General features: G+C 36.2%; 2 protein-coding genes across 2 annotated transcripts; both read left to right on the forward strand.

Annotated features, from left to right (window-relative positions):
• Nucleotides 1-236: 236 nt before the first annotated feature.
• LOC131792957 (uncharacterized) lies at nucleotides 237-10817 on the forward strand. The gene is made up of 10 exons (XM_059110372.2): nucleotides 237-527; nucleotides 1880-2072; nucleotides 2251-2287; nucleotides 5502-5649; nucleotides 6875-7016; nucleotides 7491-7536; nucleotides 7776-7875; nucleotides 8334-8367; nucleotides 9282-9321; nucleotides 9858-10817. Exons 1-10 carry the CDS (start codon nucleotides 403-405, stop codon nucleotides 9932-9934), a joined length of 942 nt encoding a protein of 313 aa, XP_058966355.1. The 5' UTR covers nucleotides 237-402; the 3' UTR covers nucleotides 9935-10817.
• Nucleotides 10818-16319: 5502 nt separating this feature from the next.
• Nucleotides 16320-20091, forward strand: LOC131792987 (adenosine receptor A2b-like). The gene is made up of 2 exons (XM_059110407.2): nucleotides 16320-16344; nucleotides 18947-20091. Exons 1-2 carry the CDS (start codon nucleotides 16320-16322, stop codon nucleotides 20089-20091), a joined length of 1170 nt encoding a protein of 389 aa, XP_058966390.1.
• Nucleotides 20092-20408: the final 317 nt, after the last annotated feature.

Genomic DNA, 20408 nt, shown 5'->3' on the forward strand with positions numbered 1-20408 from the left:
GTTTTTAAATTACATCTTCGAGTAGTTACGATGAGTCGTAATTTTACGTAATTTTAGTTCTTTCCTTCTTCCGCTGGCGTAGCAGACCGTGTGCTCATACTGACAATCTAAACATGCGCAGTTGAAACCGGAATCCTCCCAGAGGCCATACCGCTGAAAAGGAGTCAAAATGACCCTGGGCTCCAGATTGGCTGTACACAGGCTGTTTTGAAATTTGCGCCAGTTAAGGAATGTGTCAACAGTCCGGTAGGGTACTAAAACACACTCGCTGAAGGTGCCAAATATGTGGTGTGGTGTGCGGTTTCACTTCCTCATCTCGTGACACTCAGGAGTTTCACTCTTGGTAGTTTTATTCGCGCGTTGGAACAAGTTTGTTACATTTCCTGGAGGTGACGAAGAAGAATGGATCATCATCTGATTATCAGTTTTCTTTCGCTGGTGTTCGCTAGCAGCGGTTTAGGGAGTACAGAAGAGCTCCATGTTTCTTCCCCAGAGATGGTTGAGAAGATCAACTCGTTAAATGTGGGGTATGTGTCAAGAATTCTGCCTATTCAGAAACGTAATGTCATTTTGTATCATATTCCGTGAAAAAGGAGGCAACAGGAACGGAAAAGGTGAATTTACTGCTGAAATCAGAAAATAGAAAATTGGTCTTTTAATTTCTTTCGTCTTAAAATTGGCATATCGACGGTTTATGTTACTTAAATACTGATGTTCTCTTTCTTTCAGAAGTGGAATGTGTGATTCAATTAATGTTTCATAATTGGGAAGATGGTACTCCTTTTAAACGACTGTGAATATATGAAAGTCATATATTGAAACTGCGGATAGAGACGTTATGAAAGCGATCACAAGAGTAGTACCATGAATATGAAAGCGATCTTCGCAGTAATGAACACTACTTGAGCAGTTGTGAAAATAAGGCCTGAGAAAAATTCAGACTTGTGCAGAATTTGAATACTAGTGCAGTGCTCTACTGCATCGCAGAGGTCATGGGTTCAAATCCCGTACTAGCCTGAATTTTTTTCTGGCCTTATTTTCACTACTGCTTAAATAGTGTTCATTGCTGCGAAGATCGCTTTCGTATTCATGGTGCTACTCTTGTGAACAGCTTTTGGAAAAATTTTTTTTGTTAATTCCATTTATCCAGACCCATTAGGTTTTGGGATTTCTCCTATAAATGGTTTGACACAATCTTGATCAAGAGAAATGCTACAAAAAACTTAATGAATTTCCAGCTTTCTTGGCCAACCACTCAGTCAGTAATATGAAGATCTTACTTTCTATTCCCATTCTTTATTCATTATTTTCTCTAAATACTATGCAAACATTCCTTCTTTTTTTTCATCTGCGTATATTTATTTTAACTAGCTTTGTTATCAGTCTTAGGTTTTCATGTCTTCCATGAGGCTAAATGTGCCCATCACATGATACCACATGACCTGCATTACTTCATGTGATTTCTTGGAACAATTGACTCTCATTGGTGTCCCCCAATTTATTTTCAGTCTCAACTGCTGTTTTACATTTTATCTTTTCTAAGAAAATTGTGGTTGTAGGCTAAGAGTCTTTCAGTCACTTTACTGAAGTGCAATTTACATTCACCATGCCTATTTAAATAAACAATTTAAATTTGTAGAACAAAACATTCTACACTTCTAGGTTCTTAACAACTTCTGAGTGCTGATTGTGGGTAAAGCAAGATTGGATGCTATGCACAGGGACTCAAAGGATCTCTCCTGAAATGTTTTCATGTCAGCCAAAATGAGATAGGGCCAATTATATAAAGTATGTATGAATGACACGATGATTGCAGACCTCCTAGGTTTGCAAGAGTAAGATTGTTTGTACTGATATAAGCTGTCTATTTTATATCCAGTTGGCATGCTACTGTTTATAAGCAGTTTACAGAAATGAACTGGAAGGAAGCAAAGCAAATGTTAGGGAGTTATGGTGGATGGCCCAAAGACTCTCCTCCCAAGGTCATCAAAGAAGACATTGTCAGTGATATTCCTGGAAGCTTTGATGCACGTACAAAGTGGCCTGGCTCCATTCACCCGATAAGGGATCAGGTAATCTTTACTGAGATTCAGTAAAGGTGTTTTTGAATGGAGATAAGGAAAATGTATTGCAATGGAATTCAAGATCTATTTTTTGTGCCTGCAATACTTATATAAAATACTTTGATTCATTACAATTACTAACAACTACTTACTTCTTTCAAATTCAACTTCATATTCAACTGAACAGGGTAATTGTGGAAGTTGTTGGGCATTTGGAGCTTCAGGTGGGTCTACCTTAACTACAATTTTAGTTGGGATAAATTTACAATTAAACCTACAGCTAGTGACTACTTGGATTTTTAGTCCATGTGATTCCCCATGACTTGCCATTTTTATTTTGAATGGCATTAGAATATTGCATTTTGGATTAGGAAAGCTCACATCTCTAGGAGTAATATCATGCATAATAAAGTGAGTTGATATAGTCCATTTTACAAAAGTAAAGATAGATGCAATATGAACCTGAAAAAAATGTATTCTCCATTAATTCATACTGGCTTTTTGGAGCTGAGTGAAAACATTCCTCAAATCTTGGCTGATAAGCGGCAATAATCAGTATATCTGTAAAACTATAACATTTAGTGTGAACTGTAAAGTAACATGCTTTACAATTTTAAGATTGAAGAAATTATACTACATGTTACTGGGATTAATTTAATGTGTGCTTACTGACTTTGTTTATTTGGGAGTCACCCAAATATACAACAAATCTCCCAGTTTCCTTTTTCTAAAAAAGTTTGCTTTATCTCTTGGTTAAGGGTACAGAGGGGTATGTATTCTCTTATAGAGAGAAGGTCAACTAACAGGGAATGAAAAACCTGCCAACATTTTCGTTACTGCAAACATGTGGCTTTGTGGCTGGTTGGTTACAGTAATCAGTTGTAATTAGTAACTGAGAGGCATGGGTTTGAACCTCATTGAAAGTTAAAATTTTCTGGAAATTCTCCAGTTTCAGTTTTGGAAGAGACCGCATTGAATGGGTTAGGTTACAAATTCATGTGGTTATATACAATAAAACCAAAATCAAGCATCTCTTGGTCAGTGTGATATCAGATTCCCAGAGGCTGGTATTTCTGAAAATTAACTATTTACCAAATCTAGTGTGGACCACATTGTATAGTTCGGTGTATTTACTGGTCAAATTTTACATACAGTATAGTTCACACTAGATTTGGTGAATAGTTAATTTTCAGAAATACCAACCTCTGGGAATCTGATATCACACTGACCAATCATCAAGATGGGCTCGTGCTAACAATTTCAGACTGAACAAGGAGTTGCATTGAGTGCCCTCCAAGGCCTTCATCAAGCTAAATTATATGTTACTACCATTGCCACTGAGATTCACATATGCTAAAATGTAAACAAACACATTTCTAAATCCTGTTTTGAAGTTCGCTTCTCGTCAATTTCCGATAAATGCAGCGCATCAGACTAAGAAAGGACAATCTGAAGCAAGCACTTTTTAGCAGAAGAGGATACTTACAAATATAGGTTTAGAAGGACAAACAGAACATTGTAATATTTAACAGGCAACTTTAACTGCTGGAACTGCAGAATGACAGAATTGCAGAACAGTGGTACATTATCCCGAATCCTAAAAGATAAAATGGCAGATAATCACCCCAGAACTAAAAGACAAAATGGTGGAAAATCACCTCAAATCCTAAAAGACAGAGCAGCAGAAAATCAGCCCAAACCTCTAAGACAGAATAGTGGAAAATCACCCCAAATCCTAAAGAACATAGTGGCAAAAAATCACCCAAATCTCAAACGATAGAGTGGTGGAAAAATACCCCAAATCCAAAAAGAGCAAGTGGCAGAAAATCACCCCAAATCCTATGAGACAGAACTATAAATACAGTCATTTCCTTTGGTACAAGGGAAAGGGTTGAGGGATAGGAACTGTTAACAAAAACTTGTATTATGTCAACCAGGCAACAGAAGTAATTAATAGACTACATTCTTTAGCCAATAGCAGATATATTAGAGGAAATTATTAAAGGCAAACAATTCTAAGAGAAATCTATCCTTGACAAATTTCAAACCCATAAAGTTTCTCATTCACTTCCTGTCACACTCAAGGCATGAAAAAATGATTTATTGAAGGAGAGGACCGCAGAGATCTTAGAAATAATCTTTGAAGAGAACATCAGACACTCCAACTCACAATTACACCAAAGGGGCTGTCCAAATGATCTAGTTTAAAGAATCGTCACAGAGGTTGGTTTCACTATCAGGAAAACAACACTCCAGGAGAAAGACAAAATGCGACTAACCATATTGCCTTTTGTCACACAATATAACCCATCAGAGACCAGCCTTAAAAAGATTTTATTGAGCAGCTGGCAAACTACTGAGAAGCAGCCTTGGCTTTATTTGGGAGATTTATTGAGAGCTTGCAATAGTTTCACTTAAGATTGAAGGGTCATGTACTGTAAAAATAACCAAACCATGAAAACAGGAAGAGTCATTTCAGCTTATCAACCCACTTTTAACACCTTGACAACCACAGAAAATCATCTCAAACAAACTGGACAGCCAATAGCATGATGTTACACATTAAGAGCAAAGATAATTTTGCAGATATTGATTTCATTTCCAAAGAAGCTATACTCATGAGGGCAAAAAGAGGGCAAGGAAAGATCTCACAGACTTACATACACAACCAGAATAAACTATGATGCAACAAAGGAAAATACAGTTTTGGGTGGGATATGTGCACTATTTATAGTTTCGTCTTCAAGGATTTTGAGGAATTTTCTGCCATTTCATATTTTAGCATTTGGGGTAATGTTTGGGCATTTCATCCTATAGGATTTGGGGGGATTTTCTGCCATTCGGTCATTTGGTTGTTCTGGCTTTTGGGGTTGCCCAACTGCAACTACTGTGGCAATGAATTAAACAATAGATCAGATCAAATTTGAAAGCAAAGCAGCCAGAATATCTCTCTTATTACAAGACAAACCTTACATGAGAAACGTATCTTTTTTATTCTTGAGAAATAAATGATTTCAATTATAATACAGTTTGTGTAGAAAAAAAAAGAAATAGGTATGTTTATCCATATATATCCAAAGCCATAAAAATCAGTTGCTTGCACTAGATGCCATGACACCATGACTTCAGAGGTCATGTCTCAGACATTAACTTAAAATAAATCTGCTATAAAACTGTAGAAGCCATATTCCAGAAAATCTGAAGTCAAACAAAAGGAATGAAACCACACTAACCACTGCAAAATGATGCAAAACTCTTAACTTTAACACAAAGATGAAGGACATAAGGGTAAATGCTCTTGTATCACAAAACTTGGTACTTAATTTTTTTTGCAATGATATTTTATTGTTTTGTAATAAATGTGTTATTAAATTAAATCTATTACTTTCAGGGGAGATCTTGGTATCTAACCTAAACTGCGATGTTTTTGCTCCATAGAGGCGTTGTCAGACAGATTTGCTATTGCCAGTGGTAATAAAATTGATGTGGTGTTGTCAGCACAACAGCTTGTCGACTGTGATACAGATAACTTTGGTTGTTCAGGTGGCTATCCTATAAAAGCATGGCAGTATATGAATCAAGTCGGGTGAGTGTAATTCAATAATTATGAAACCACATTTGAAATCAGAATAAACTCTTTTTACATTCAAATTTGACACTCCTTATTGATAATGAAGTAGAGATGAGTGGAAGATATGTTAAGTTAAGCAGAGTATAAACTAACTGGAATTCATTCTCATAATTTGATTAGTAAATTGTCATTATTTCTGACTCAGCCATCGGTCGATTGACCTGAAACTGAATGTTAGCTATAACTCCCAGTTTCCACTTTTTTAATCCTGTTTGCTTTATTCAGACTGTTCTAATACATATTAAACTTGAGAATGATGAGTATAAACTTTATGTCAAATGAATTTTGGTTTAAAAAAAGATAGCCCACAGAATTATACTACAGGTTGTGGTTTTTTAACTTCAGTGCTCATTTGGTGTGATATTTTTGGTGCACTGGTTGGCAGTCAGGCATATTACAGGTTAAGTGTAAGGCTCACAACCTGTATGCAAAATAATTTAATGGATCAGCTCTGAACTTGGAAAATGAATTATGAAGGGGTGAAATATTGAGTCCAGTGACTTGACTTCATATTTTGAAACTTTTGGTGCACTCCTAGAAAGCACATTGTCAGTCTCACATTGCATTTTCTTGGTGCAATGGATTGTGCTTAGCCCTGCAAGTAAAAGGTAAAGTGATTGACTCTAGGCAGTTGGAAGATCTTTGTTTTTGTTTGTTTGTTTCTTTTTCCCTGTTTTTTTGAGTATATTCTCCTAAAGCATAAGTTTTTCTCTTTTCATTGGAATGTCACCTTTTTCTGAGCAGAAATTGGCATTTGAGAAACCAATTACCGGAGCACAGTATTTGTCTTTCCTTTTCTGCTTTTGAAAAAATCTAGGGGAGATTTTAATCATTCCAGAATACAGTTAATTGGTAATATTGTGTTTTTTGGCTATCAATTATAAATTTTGGATCATCAAGGTTTAAAAACAAGGCCCATAAATCCTGAAATGTAAGATGGCTTGTTGCCCTTAAAAGTATATTTATCTGAGCACCTTTGCCAATTTGCAATATTATCTGTATTCTATTGTCAATATGGTCTAAACAATGCTTAAGATGTTTTTCACGTATGATAGAAATGTCCATAGACAGACTTGTGGGCACAATAAGCAGTCTATGTTCCCTTGGGCACAGTAGACACCAAAAACAAATTTGAAGTTGCAAAGCATGTGAGATAATCTTTCTTTTTTTTTACACCCAGCCTCCTGACTGTGGAATGTTATGGTCCATATCAGGCAGAGGATGAACCTTGCAAGTTCAATGGCACACTTTCACAGTGTCCCAGTGGTCAGGGTGTGTTTCAAGTTTACAAGGCAGCCAATGCATATGCTGTGCAAGGAGAAGTAAGTGGTACATAAAACTCTAGATCTTTGCCTTAGTGTGGATGGACCTGGAAGCATCCAAGCCAGCAAGTTAAATTTGGATGATTTGCTATGCCTTTCTGGTGAGGGGTGATTGTTAATGATTAGTTGAAGTGTATTTGATCTCCTGAAGTCCCTGAAAAATGCGTATTTAGACTTGATTGATGGTTGGTAATGGTGCAATAGGACCAAGCAACACAGTTTATGCATAAAATGAACACAGTCATCAACATTGAAAGCATCAGTAACTTCTAATGTTGTGAAATTGAATGATGGAGAATTTCTGAATTTCTGTTTTTCTGCCTCCCTGGTAAGAAGTTAATGGCTTGTGTAAAGGAAAGATATATGTTCTGAAAGGCAGCTAAAACATTTTGGTGCCATTTAACTCTAGGTAAAATCAATTTTTGTTTCTGTACATCAGAAGGTTTCTAAAAAACTCTCTACTTGTCTCTAAAGGTTGAAGCCATTCAGTCTGAAATCATGACAAATGGGCCAGTTGAAGGTAATTTAAAAAGTACATGTAGTTTTATTTTATGATATCTTACAAGACTATATCCAAAAATTATTTTAACAGACAAGACTTTCCATCAGATCATAGCTTTTGTGAACTTTACCTTCACCTATAAAAATTGATTTTAAAGTATGTTTTTTTCTCCACTCTGTTTTTACTAATCTTAAACTTCACATTAAGGCAATAAACTATTCTATTTAACTGATATTTGGTTTTACTCTTTGTTACAGCATCTTTCTCAGTGTACTCAGACTTTTACTCTTATAAGTCTGGTGTTTATATACACACCACTGGCACCATAGTTGGTGGTCATGCAATCAAGATGCTGGGGTTTGTTCTTTTTCTTTTATACACAACTTGTTTGCTTTGATCCTTTTACTTTTTCAGGACTCAGTTTTTAAGTAACCTTTAAATGTATTACAACATTTTGATCACTTTCAATCTACTTTTATTTCATATGTTATATGATAACATGTATCTTACATGAAGAGTCCAGGTTGTTAGATTTTCAAAGTTATATTTTCGTAAGTTTTGGTAATGACTTCAAATTTTTCTGTTTTCCTCTTTTTGTAAGCTGTATTATTTTGTTGTGTCTAATTTTGCTATTTCATATGCTCTGTTTCTGTAGAGGTTTTCTAAAATTTTATGAGCTTCAATTTTTTTGTGAGGTGATTTTAATTACCGTGGTTCATTGCTAAAATTGTGTGATCAAGATCTTTCATAATAGTGAAAACAATTTCGATTTTAAAGTGATCTTGACAATAATTATAGTTGTTATTCCTTTATAGGTGGGGTCGGTCTGCAGAAGGCATTGATTACTGGGTAGGAGCGTTTGTTCTTCGTTTTCTTCTTCCCATAACAACCAATAATGTTCTTTTATTACATTCTTTACAATCAACATAGTACATATACTTTAAGGATTTGCAGTTGCATGTTTATGAGATCATATGGTGGACAGTTTTTAATTTTCTGTCCCATGTGTGGATGCAGCATTACTTTTATCTTTATTCTTACTGCAGAGCTCACCAAAACTTCCAAGTTTATTTCTTATTCTTATTTAAATATTTTATTTAAGAAAGAAAGAAAGGCCCACAATATCTTGGTGATTCTATAAGCACTCAAATTTTGAGTTTGGAATTCTTGAAGTTATCCATGGTACTGGTGTGGTGGATTGATTACCATGTAACAGGAAAATTATGAACTCACGACTTCTATCACGTGATAGTTGACGAGGGTGAAGCCAGAATCAACCATCACTCAGAGACATCGAGAGCAAATAATTCAATGGTTCTAATATAAATCTATTAGTCGTTCAAAGTTCAACAACAAGGCAAGCGCGTGTTTTTATTTTATCACGCTTGCAACTACACGCAGTTGGGGTACTCCTTTTATTCTACCTAGCCAATCCAATTGCAGCATTTATGATGGAACGCAAGAAGACTTTTGCGAACAAGATATGTTGTAACTTTAGTGGGAGGAGGTGCTTAACATAAAGTGTTATATGGAGTTATTATTAGTATTGCTCACCAAATATAAACACTATTTAGGGAAGCTTCAACAGATCAGTTGTACTAGTACCTGGACTGGACTGATATTAGGGCTAACCAATTAACAACGCTTTTTAAGATGCTTTAGAAGAATCCGTAGTGTGAGCTGCCAGACTGGACTGCATGTTTCAGTAGACGATGACATTTAACGATGTTCCACTCAACCATTATTTTTCTCTATTTTTGTAGATTTGTGCCAATTCTTGGGGAGATGGATGGGGAATGGATGGTAGGCTTTTTCTCATGAAATATGTGCATGTGCCCGTGTATGCACACGTGTCATATATAATCTTTGAAAATTGGAAAATATCTTCGTTACACTTTAGTTTTAAGATGGGCATATTCAGTCGCGTTCCATGTTTTGAGGGAAACCTTTTTAGTAAAAGTCTTATCCCGAGATGATAAACATGATAGCCTGCGGTTGGCGTCCTCTCCCTCAAAACTCTTAGTTTCTCTATTCGTTTCTCAAAAAACAACGACGGTCGACAAATTTCCAAGAATGTTTTTGCGACAAACAAGGCTATCATTTCAATAAGTTCGAGTTGTGCTCTGTCTTGCATTCACAGAAATTTTTTTTTTCGTAAATATACGGTCGTTCAGAATGTTTTTAAAATACCAAATTCGTTCGTGTACAACTGCTTATTTCGCAGAGGCACCTCGCGTGATTTGCGATATGGTTGCTCAATATTGGGACATCGTGATTCTAAACGAACATTTTATTCTCGTTTTTCTCAAGCTGATTGTTCGTTTGTTTCGTTTTTATAGGATTCTTTTACATCCGCCGAGGCACAGATGAGTGTGGTATTGAAAGTGGTATCACTGCTGGCATTCCATATATGTGATGGAACCAACTCTACAGCTGAGGCGCTGACACTGTTCTTTGACATTGCGATGCTGTTTGGAGGGAGGAAACACCACATTAAATTTTATTCCTTTCTTAGCGTTTTTATGGTAATTAGAAACTATTTCGTTGAAACTCCTCTCATTTACTGCAATTTTTAAGATATTTAGGATTAAATAATTCTTAGACAGTACATTTTTAAACAAAAGCTGAATTTGAATTTTATTGTCAATGGAATTCTTAGACAGTGTGATTTTACTGAACTGTTTTTCTGAAAATAGTGAATGGATTTTTGTAGACTGCTGAATTTAAAATTTTATTTTGTAGCAATTAAAAGAGGCAAACGCTGAGGCCTTTTACGTTTAATTAATTTCTAGGACTGTCAAATTTAATAATTTTACACCATTGAAAACGAATTTTTGCTTCTTTTATTCCGCTCAACCGAAAAAGACGGTTATGCTAATTTTTTTAAAAAAAGTTTGAATAAAAAAAATGAAAAGAAACACCTGGACCAATCGTAAGTCAAAGTAACAATTCATATGAAATATATTAAGTTCAAATAACAACGGTCAAATCATAATATACATAATAACAACAATATTCAATAGACATCTAGACAAATTTGTGAAATTTAATTGTAATAGAATTTATAGACACTAACCAAGGGTAGATTTCTGAATTATTTTAAGCTAATAACATAAGTGTTTTTTTATAAAATTTTTACTGCAGTTAAGCTCATTGTTTTTGTAATGATATCATCGTTGACTTTTGTCCAAATGTAATGAAATAAAAAAATTAGTTTTACAGAAATTACTTTTATCAATAAACGGAGCATATATGAAGTAGGTATTGGTGGTTAATGCTTCACAAAAATTTTTTTGAAATTATTGTTTCTGCTTATTTTGAATTTAGATTTCATATTGAACACAAAGAAAACAATCCAATTTCTGTCTCTGGGGGTACATTGTCTTAGTCGTTAAAAATAGGTAGGCTGTAGGTCAATATCGCGCAGAGTCCCAGTCAATGGTGCGGTTACTGAGTCGATGAAGTTCATGAATGTGATCGCTGACGTCACCATTTCTCGCCGTTCACCTGTGGTCCGTTAGCCTTGTGTTGACGTTCTTGCCAATCTCTCCGATGTAGGAGGCTTGGCAATTGGAGCAGTTGATCGTGTCAACCGCTTCATGTCCGTTTTTCGGTTTGTACTTGTCCTTAACTAATCTTTGTTGTTGGTACCTAAGTTTACCATGCGGTTCGCGTTAAAGAGGAAAGTTAACAACCTTTGCAACAAACTTTCCGATAGTTCCGAACTCAATAGACCTCAAGTGAAATGTCTGGTTTATCAACTGGAGGATGATTAAAGTAGATAGGTTGTCGAAGCGAAGTTTATAGTCTAACGTTTAAGTGGTGCCCCTGGCCTTCGTCGGAGAACTTTAGCCGCGCGAAAGCTGGCACTTTAATTGTGAAAAGTGGCTTTGGGAGTCGATTGTTTTCGTTTGCCGAATCGAATCACAGCACCAGTTGAAACCCACTTAAAGGCTAACTTTGATAGAAGTTAATCCCCCCTGAAAGGAATCGAAAAAATTCCAGTTGAGTGTTCACATAGCTTGACAAAACTCTTAAATATTCTTGCAAAGTATAGAACCGGGGATCTGTGACAATTAGCGCTTTCATACATTGACTTAAAACGGATTGAACGATTTATAACCTTTGTTATACCATACTGTACAAGAGACCCAAGGAGCCATTAGCAGCTGGCCTTGTACTTGACCTGTAATGATAAGACACACATAGGAGGTGTGTGAAGGAGATAATGAATGTGGTCAAATTACTATCAAGGGTTTAACCTTGTATTGTGATGCATATTCTATAATTTGTGTTTTTGAATAAAATTTAACCTTGTGAATACTTTACCAAGTTGCTAAGAAGATCAGAATTAATCGAATCCCAGGAAGTGACAAGATAACATTCTCCATCGGCTGATTATTGTGGTACGTATTTATGTACATACGTCGTGATCTTTTTTGAAGGTTTTGAGGAGAACAGATTGTCCTCTTTAAACCACGTTCTGCATAGCAGGGTCAGTTCTTGTAAGTTCAAATGTTTTTGTGTTTAATTAATCCTTTATTATTAACGTAGTGTAACGTAGTGTGTGTGATTCATGAGACACACGAAGGACCCGGTGCACAAAACATTCGTAGTTTAAACATTGGAGAAGGTTTAAAACAACTATAGTGAAGAGTGCCTCACTGAAGCTAACATATCGATCCGAAACGACAACTGACTCACTTTGTGAGTATTTAATCAATCGTTCACTGCTTATAACAACTGAACATTAGTCGCGATACACCGGCTGTTTTTTCTGCGAAGATGAAGAATTGAATAATCATCCTCAATGTGGTGTTTTAAGAGGTGAAAATGACTGGAAAGTACAATTGACATACAAGTTTTAGAGCTGTGAAGTAAGTTGTTTGTTTGCATAGTTGATGTAAGATGTTAATTGGATTAGTCGATGATGACCTTCAAATCTCTAGCATTTAATTATCGATTCATTCGGGCGAAAGATGCATGTACGGCCTCACACTGACACATTTCAGAAATGTGAAATCATTCAAAAGAGCCAAATAAGCGTCAGTGGATTCTCTAGGACTGTTACAGTGTTGTCCAGTGTAAGAGACTATCACATAAAGGCTATGTCTAATCGTTATTAGTTACTGGTTACAGTTTTCTGAACCTTTCAATAACTCGAATTTTAGGAATGAAAGACGACTGAATGTTACTCCGGAGAGCTGAATTATACCTCAATCACAATTTAGTAGTTTTGATAGAATTCAAAGGTAAAGTCATTTTTAATTTTTCGTGAATAAAGAGCCCAGTACTTTTTACATTACATGCGTTACTCAAGTGTATTAGGGCCTGCCGTTTTTATCATGGAGATGGAGCTTTTAAAGAATCCGTCGGTTGGTTATCGGTCGTATGAAAGTATTACTTTTAAACTGGAACTTTCAACATAGTTTTATTTGACGACAATTTCTTTGAGGTGTTTCCTCAAATATTCCAGTTTCGATACGTCTGTTCCATTGCAAATTAAATATTTACAGCTGTCAGCGTATTATGCAAAGATTTACATGAAGTTGCGCTTTGTTGGTTTAAATAGATGCGCGTTTTTCATTTAATTTCAAACATACATGCGCAAGGTGAGCTTAATACTTCTTGAACTATTCTATGTTACTGGTCCACTCCGATTACTGGCTGAATCTTCCAACACCAACTGAAATGACTAATCAGATCTGTAAGCTGACAGTGTCCTTATTTACAACATCGGTTGTACGATCTTTTTTGGGGAGAAAATATTGAAGGTTCTTTTTCAAAATTCACACAAAAGTTAGTGTAAATCTATTAGCGTTCCTCACAAAGACTGCAAGCTAATTGGTCACGATGATCGCTCTCTATTCCGTGATAGATGGTGTGCCTAAAAACGAAAAAGTAACATGAGCCTTCTTTATTATCTCATTGTAGTGTTCTGTTGCATGGCTGGCAGATTTACAGAGTATTTTCGGCTATTTTTAGCGAACTGAAGTCAGCTGCAAAGTTTCTCTTTATCAGCAGCTATTTGAATCATTCCAGAGAAGAAAAGAACTTAAAAAAGGCTGCACTGAAGAGTTTTGTATTCACTAATTGATCTTGATGTGCATGCACGCCTGGAGGAGTGGATTAAGAGAGGTTTTTTGGCCATTTACTTGCAAATGAAGCTTTACATACCACAGTCCTCGGGTGGACTGTGTCTCGTGGGTCGGTTGAACCACAGACTCTACCTATGACAGCCTATTTTTAAGGTAGAGTTTTTAACACTGTTATTTGTTTGTAAAGTGGAAAATGGGTAATGTTGTGTGAATGTTATATGAAAACAAACCGAAATCATAAATGTTTTATCAAGTTTTAGTGGGAACAATCTATTTTTCTGCGGAATAATTGTCACAACAAAAATAAATTTCTTTTTTTGAGGTCTAGGCACTGGATATGTTTAATGTGAACTAATGGAAAATTGAAAGTTCCGCAATGTGTGTTGAGAAAAATGACAGCTTCATTTGTCTCATTTGGTTGTCTAAAAAATACTTTTGCATGGCTCGTGGTAACCAGATTTTACTGAGTTTTTGGGGGTCTGCTTCATCACCTCTGCATTTGTTTGTGGATATTGGTTACTTAGATTCTCCCAAAATTAAAATGAAATACCATAGTTAGTAGAGTAATAACTTTTATATTTCTTGCAAAATGACAAACATATACTGATGAAAATTACGGAGAAACCTAACACATATCGCACAACTAACAAGAAACTACTCGACGGACGCCATGATCGTTTGATAAATGTGCACTGTCGCGATCACGTGACAAGGCAAAAATCAAAACAAAGACATCGGTCTTTGAAGCTCGCCGACTTTCATAACCAGTCTCCTCTACTAACTATGGAAATACCTGTTACGAGTTACATTAGCTATCATTGCACAGGCAGAGTATCAAACCCCGGTTTCTAATCTGGTAAATGAAGAAAGTGACAGATGTTAAGGAAGATAGCCCTGTTCATGAGCGAGTATTCCTTTTTTTACTCCATTTTCGGGATTTCACTGTAACAGAAAGGATTGATGCAGCTAAAAGCCTGCCCACAAGTCATTGGAACACCGAAAAACACGCAAGAGACGCATTCTTGATATTCCTTTATACAGTTGAGCCGTATTAAGAGGGCACCCGCGGGGAGTAGCTTAATTCAGGTTCCTCAGAGTAGAGATATTTTAGAAAAAAAAATTATAAACAACGCCACATAGTGCCATAAATGACCTCTTAATGAACAGAATCTCGCTCGGAAAAACTACTTACTTTGAATTTGGGTGAGAAAAATAAATTGAAATTACTTGAAAGATTGTTCTTAGTTTTATTTAAATTCTCCTACTTTCAGTGACTGTACAATACAGATAGAGGACAACAAAAACAAGCCGTTGGCACTCAGTAAAACGTGATCACGACTGCTTGATGGAGGTGACCGCTTAATAGAGGAAACAAATTCAGAAATTTGGGGAAACAAATTCAGAACTTTTGACCACTTAATACAGGGTGACCGCCTAATACGGTGCCGCTCATACAGGTTCAACTAATAACTTTGGCAGAACATTCCGCTCGGTACTGGTAGCCATGGTAATGATCAAGGTAATGATCAAGGAGTTTTAATATAAATATTTCTATTTGTCCGTGCTTTTCCAGGTGAACGATCCCATCTCCGTTGTCTCAATTGTGGCTAGTTTTCGGCTTTTTTTTCCCTTTCGTTTGCATAAACATTTAACTCTGGATAATTTGTATCCCTTTCTTTTCCATAATAACCCCAAATTTTATCGCAGCGTATTAAAAAACATCCACTCATGAATAAGTGTTTTTCGACACTACACCCACATGTATGTGGTGTTATAGAATATGCATAAGCTTTACTCTTCGTAACTTTTGGCAATAATTTACAGTAACATACCGAGGTGTTTACGGAAAGTTTTCGACATCACTATTCCTATTTTATTTATTTATTTCGTAAATAAATTGTATTGGATCTGGTTCCTGTTTATGTATCATTTTGCGCAACAATTGATTGAACAAAAAGACTAATAGTCCACTTATAGATCCTTTTGACGTGAAAACATGGTGAGCCCCTCAACTTCTCCTATTTGCCTATCAAGATCTCTTGATGTAACAGTGAGTTTATTTCGTAAGAAGTCTTGCGACACGTGAAATTTCAGCTTTGAAAGTCTCAAGTGAGACGGGAGCTAAATTTTCAAATGTAAATTACAGTATGGAGAACATTAAGAGGACTGTTTTATTGTTTTCTTGTACTTATGTTCTCCGTATGTTGGATATAATGCGAACCAAAACAATTTTTGTTTACTCAAGCACCTTTTAACGTTAAGTGGGTCAGTCAATCCATTCTATTTTTCTTTTATTTCGACTGTCGAAAATTCTTTTTTGGAAAATTATTTCATGATTCAGAGATGATGATTAAGAGTTCCGTTTTTGCTTACCGAGTTATTTCTTGAGCATGAGGTTTTATCGGTTTGTTTCAGGACTTACTGGCTGATAGTGACGGCATATTCATTTTTAGTTTCACCTGTGTAAATAAACGAGCTCATAACATAAGCTTGCTGAAGTGCGGACCAATACAATGAGATCTCACCAGTGACTTGATTAGACACTAATATGAAAACCTTTCATATTTGCGATGTTGTGAAGGTTTCAGTTGACAGCTACATCCTAAGTGAGCGGCACCAAACCACACTGGTCATGTTATGAGATAAACATATCCTTGGGAACTGAGATTTGCACGAAGAGGAAAGGGTTGAAGAGTCCTCGTAATGGAATCTTGCGGAAAATCCATTGGTAAATATAGTGTTTTTCTTAAGCGGCGCCAGTAATTGTTACTGAAGCCTAGATATAATGCATAATACTTGTGTTTTAAGCCTTTTTTAGAAAAGGAAAACAACTTTTTTCAAGTTAATTGTTGAAAGGAGGATACACAAACTGTTAGAGGGAAATTTGAAACCATGCGAAATTCAAAAAACATTTTGATCAACTTTTTACGTTACACTTAACAGGAAAAATTATCTTCGCCTCAGAGAAGATAGAACAATGCTGTCTCTTACGGTTAAGAAAAAAGTTCGAAGCAAACGCCATTTCTCGCATATTGTCTTTGTAAAAATCTATGGTTGTTATAAATTCAAGAAGAGGTTGTCGAACCATTTTAACAGCTTTAAAAAGTGTTAGGTAGAGATCTATTTTACAATGGGTTTTTGTCGCCAACGTGTCTTAATTCCTCGTCATAATCTGCTATAAGAGCCATGCATACACAATTGTGGGCCTAATGTTTATGTTCGTCTTGACAAACTTGCCGGATAAAGGATATGCTGTTTTATTTCAGTTTAAGGAACTAAGTGAATCATTCGATGATAAATATGTGAATTATTTCCTTTTATCTGTCACGGGGAAAACCAATGGTCAAAGCCAGGAGAATTTTTTTTATGTTATTTGCAGATCTATTTTCTTATGAGCCTGAATCGGTAGGCTCAGGAAGCTCTTCGATCGCGGCATTTTTTCATGGGAGACGTGTCTTATTAGACTTCATGACATAATTGTTCCGATTATCATAAGGAAAAGGCGGATCACCGGGATGAAAGGTTGACGGTTTATCTCACATAATCCTTTCAGCACACCCATCTGGAAGTAAAATGTCAGCTGAATAATAATTACGACAAAAACCAAACCGCGCGCTCCAAAGTTAACACATCCGATCGTTTAACTGGATGTCCAATGGAATCGTTTTTAATCGAGCAGTCGGGCACTAGTAGATACATAAGGGAGAAGCTAGCTAGCGAGATGTCAATAGTGATAACTTAGAAGATAATTGTTCTAGGAACTCTATCATCTATTTTTTACACCAACTAAGGGGTTTTTCAGTTACAATATACAGGATACATTTTTACAAAGAGCCGGTTGTATCTTGATTTTTTTTATTTTCAAAGCTCAATCAGCTACTTTTCTCAATTTCTTGAATACCGGATCATTGATCGTCAGAACTTTTGTTGCACCTCAAGAGACCTCATGCAAATTAGCTATTGTCTTATTTAGTCGAACCATCAGAGCCATAGTTGATTTTCAGGCGTTCAGTTGCAGTTCTTAGCTTTGATTTGAATGAACTGAACTTTTCAAGTTCAATCTATTTATATAAGGTAATTGAAAATCCATTTAAACTGAAACCAGTTATCATATATTGTTAGCGCACTTCCTTAGAGGAATTGGTGCTCGCAAATACTAGCCGAAGAACGTCTCGAAATAATCAATCTAATAAAAACGTCTTATACCAACTGGAGACATAGGAAAATTAAATAAGTTTTTTCTCGAATATTTAAGGAACTCTGCTACTGCGGATTGTATGTAGCCTCGCAGGCCCCTCAATTTACTGGATGATTTTTCCCAAGATATCAGTCATAGATTGATTTCTGATAAACCTTTGAAAAATAACGATAAACTTTTTCTCTTCATTTCACTTTAGAAATGATTTACAGGCGGTGATAAGAAAGGGTGACTGTTTGAAATTATCACTTTTTGAAATCTCTGTATCGTTCGCACAGACTTAGGATGACTGGCCAGTCGAGTAGGTATAAATCACCGGAAGTAGCAGAATGACAAATAGGACTAATCAAGATGGCAGACAAATTTTCTTTGACCTGAAGTACAAAGGCCTGCTTGAGTATTTGCGATTGTCAGCTAAGTGTTTAGGTGGGTGCACCTTTTATCAGGAATTCACTGCACATTCGTTAAAGCGAAATGAAAATGTTTATGCAGAAAGTCGAAGCTGAAATGACGTACACTTGTTACATGGTCGCTGGTTGAGGCAATTATCGTTCTGATCAGTTAGATGTACCAACATCCTGCTCATGCAAGACACGAAAAAATCCATCAACACCGGTTCTGCTACTGAAGTGTTTCTTTCTCGAGTTTAGCTCCTTTGATAAGATTTAAAGAATAAAAAACGAGACAAAAAGTATTCGTAACAGAAACTGTGGAAATGAAACACAAAGTACATCTTGCATAATGCACATAGAAGTAACTTTAAAGATGATTAAGGGGAAGGATTTCAAAACAGTTAAATACACAATACATAGTTTCGGAGTAAGAATGATACAATCTCCACTCTGATTTGGTCCATTATCTTAAACAACTGTTGAGGAAAATGTTGAGGAATATCATCTGATCGATCGCGAGTTCACTTATTCTGTACAAAGGATAATAAGGGATGGTTACCTGACTCGCAGAATTCTTTGGAGACTGACCAAATCGTGCGATCTTGGATTGTTATATTCTTATCTACATTTGTGATCATGAAGTTTGGGCACGGCCGGTAGTCTGTTGAAAGGCAAGAATTATTGAGTTAACTTAAATCGAAGAACTGCTTGCTTCTCACTTACAATGACTTTTGTTTCAGGTTGCCTGTCAAACAACACCGCAAACCTCTCATTAACTGATGATGGTAAAACTGACGGTTACTTGAAGATGAGTCATCAGCTTCTCATTCCATGGGCCGTTGCGTACTCTGCCGTTGCTGTTGTTATCCTGTTTGGTAATATTCTTGTGATCGTATCATTTGCAAAGAAGACTATTCTACGATCTCACACCAACTACTTCATTGTTTCATTGGCAGCAACTGACACTTTCGTTGGATTGATCTCCATTCCATGGTGGATTATTGTTCTGTTTATAACTTATAAAAAAGAGACATGGTTTACATATTTGCACGATATCTGGGTAATATTCGACATCCTAGGAGGTATTGGTTCAATATTGCACCTGGTTGCCTTAAGCTGGGATAGATTTTGTGCTATTGTCTGGCCTTTAAGCCATCGTATTTACACCGGCAGACGTTATTTGCTTATTTTAGCCTTGATTTGGTCGGTTACAATCCCAGTTGCAGTATGTTCTAAACCGGGAATGGCATCAGCACCGAAGGCATACAATGTTACGGTCATAGTTGTCTGTTTCTTCATTCCACTAGTTATCATCTGTGTCTCACAAGCTTTTTTAGTAACTTTTATTCGAAAAAACAGAATACAAAACTTTTACAAGCTTAGAAGGAGTATTCGAAAAGAGGTCCGCGTTGCTAAGACAGTGATAATGATGATCGCATTATTTATGATTGGTTGGCTTCCTTTCTTCACACTCTCCTTGGTGACTTACATCAGACCGGAGGTGCAGCCATCATGGCAAGCAATCTGCGCCGTCAAGTTTCTCCAGTATGGAAACTCGGTTGTTAATCCAGTTCTGTATGCTCACAAATTTCCTCATTTTCGTAAAGCCTTTTCAGCCTTACTTTGTCCTTGCCGCGAAGTTACCAAAAAGGTGCGCAACGTTGGAGAAACTTTTAGAGCAATAATGTATTCCATGATACCTGGTTCGATTCGAAATAAAACTATTCATAGGTACTTGGCAGACAGACGGCTTGGAGATAATAAAGCAAATAGCTCAAACATAGATTCATCAAAGCAAAACTCATCAAATGACACTGCTCCAATTGGTGAACCCTCTCTTGAGGAAATCGAGCTTTGTGAGAGCCACCTAAATATCTTTCCTTAAAAAGACATCAATATTAGTTATTGACGAAAGCTTCTTGTTATGTTCCACAGTAAAAGGAATTATTTTATCGTGTAACATCGTCATTAGGTTTAGCTTTGCTTTCGTTTAACAAATTCAGTGGCTGAACCCCAAATTAGAACTGATAAAAAAAGCGTGGTAAGGAGAAACCTGCGCGAGCAAAACATAAGAGCGATCGGGGATCTATAAATATATTCACCGCCTTTCACTTCAGCATTAAACGCTTCATATATGTATTTTCAACACAATTCTTAAATGGCTTCGTTATATTTGACCAGCAGTTTTTTTAATGGATCGTA

Source organism: Pocillopora verrucosa, chromosome 7 (genome assembly GCF_036669915.1).
Source record: "Pocillopora verrucosa isolate sample1 chromosome 7, ASM3666991v2, whole genome shotgun sequence".
Lineage (NCBI taxonomy): Eukaryota > Metazoa > Cnidaria > Anthozoa > Scleractinia > Pocilloporidae > Pocillopora > Pocillopora verrucosa.

Coding starts and splice junctions, on each gene's coding strand:
- LOC131792987 (XM_059110407.2), top strand. CDS start 16,320: ATGGAATCTTGCGGAAAATCCATTG. Junction 16,345..18,946: donor ATCTTGCGGAAAATCCATTG/GTAAATATAGTG, acceptor CTTTTGTTTCAG/GTTGCCTGTCAAACAACACC.
- LOC131792957 (XM_059110372.2), top strand. CDS start 403: ATGGATCATCATCTGATTATCAGTTTTCTTTCGCTGGTGTTCGCTAGC. Junction 2,073..2,250: donor TTCACCCGATAAGGGATCAG/GTAATCTTTACT, acceptor TCAACTGAACAG/GGTAATTGTGGAAGTTGTTG. Junction 2,288..5,501: donor TTGGGCATTTGGAGCTTCAG/GTGGGTCTACCT, acceptor TTTGCTCCATAG/AGGCGTTGTCAGACAGATTT.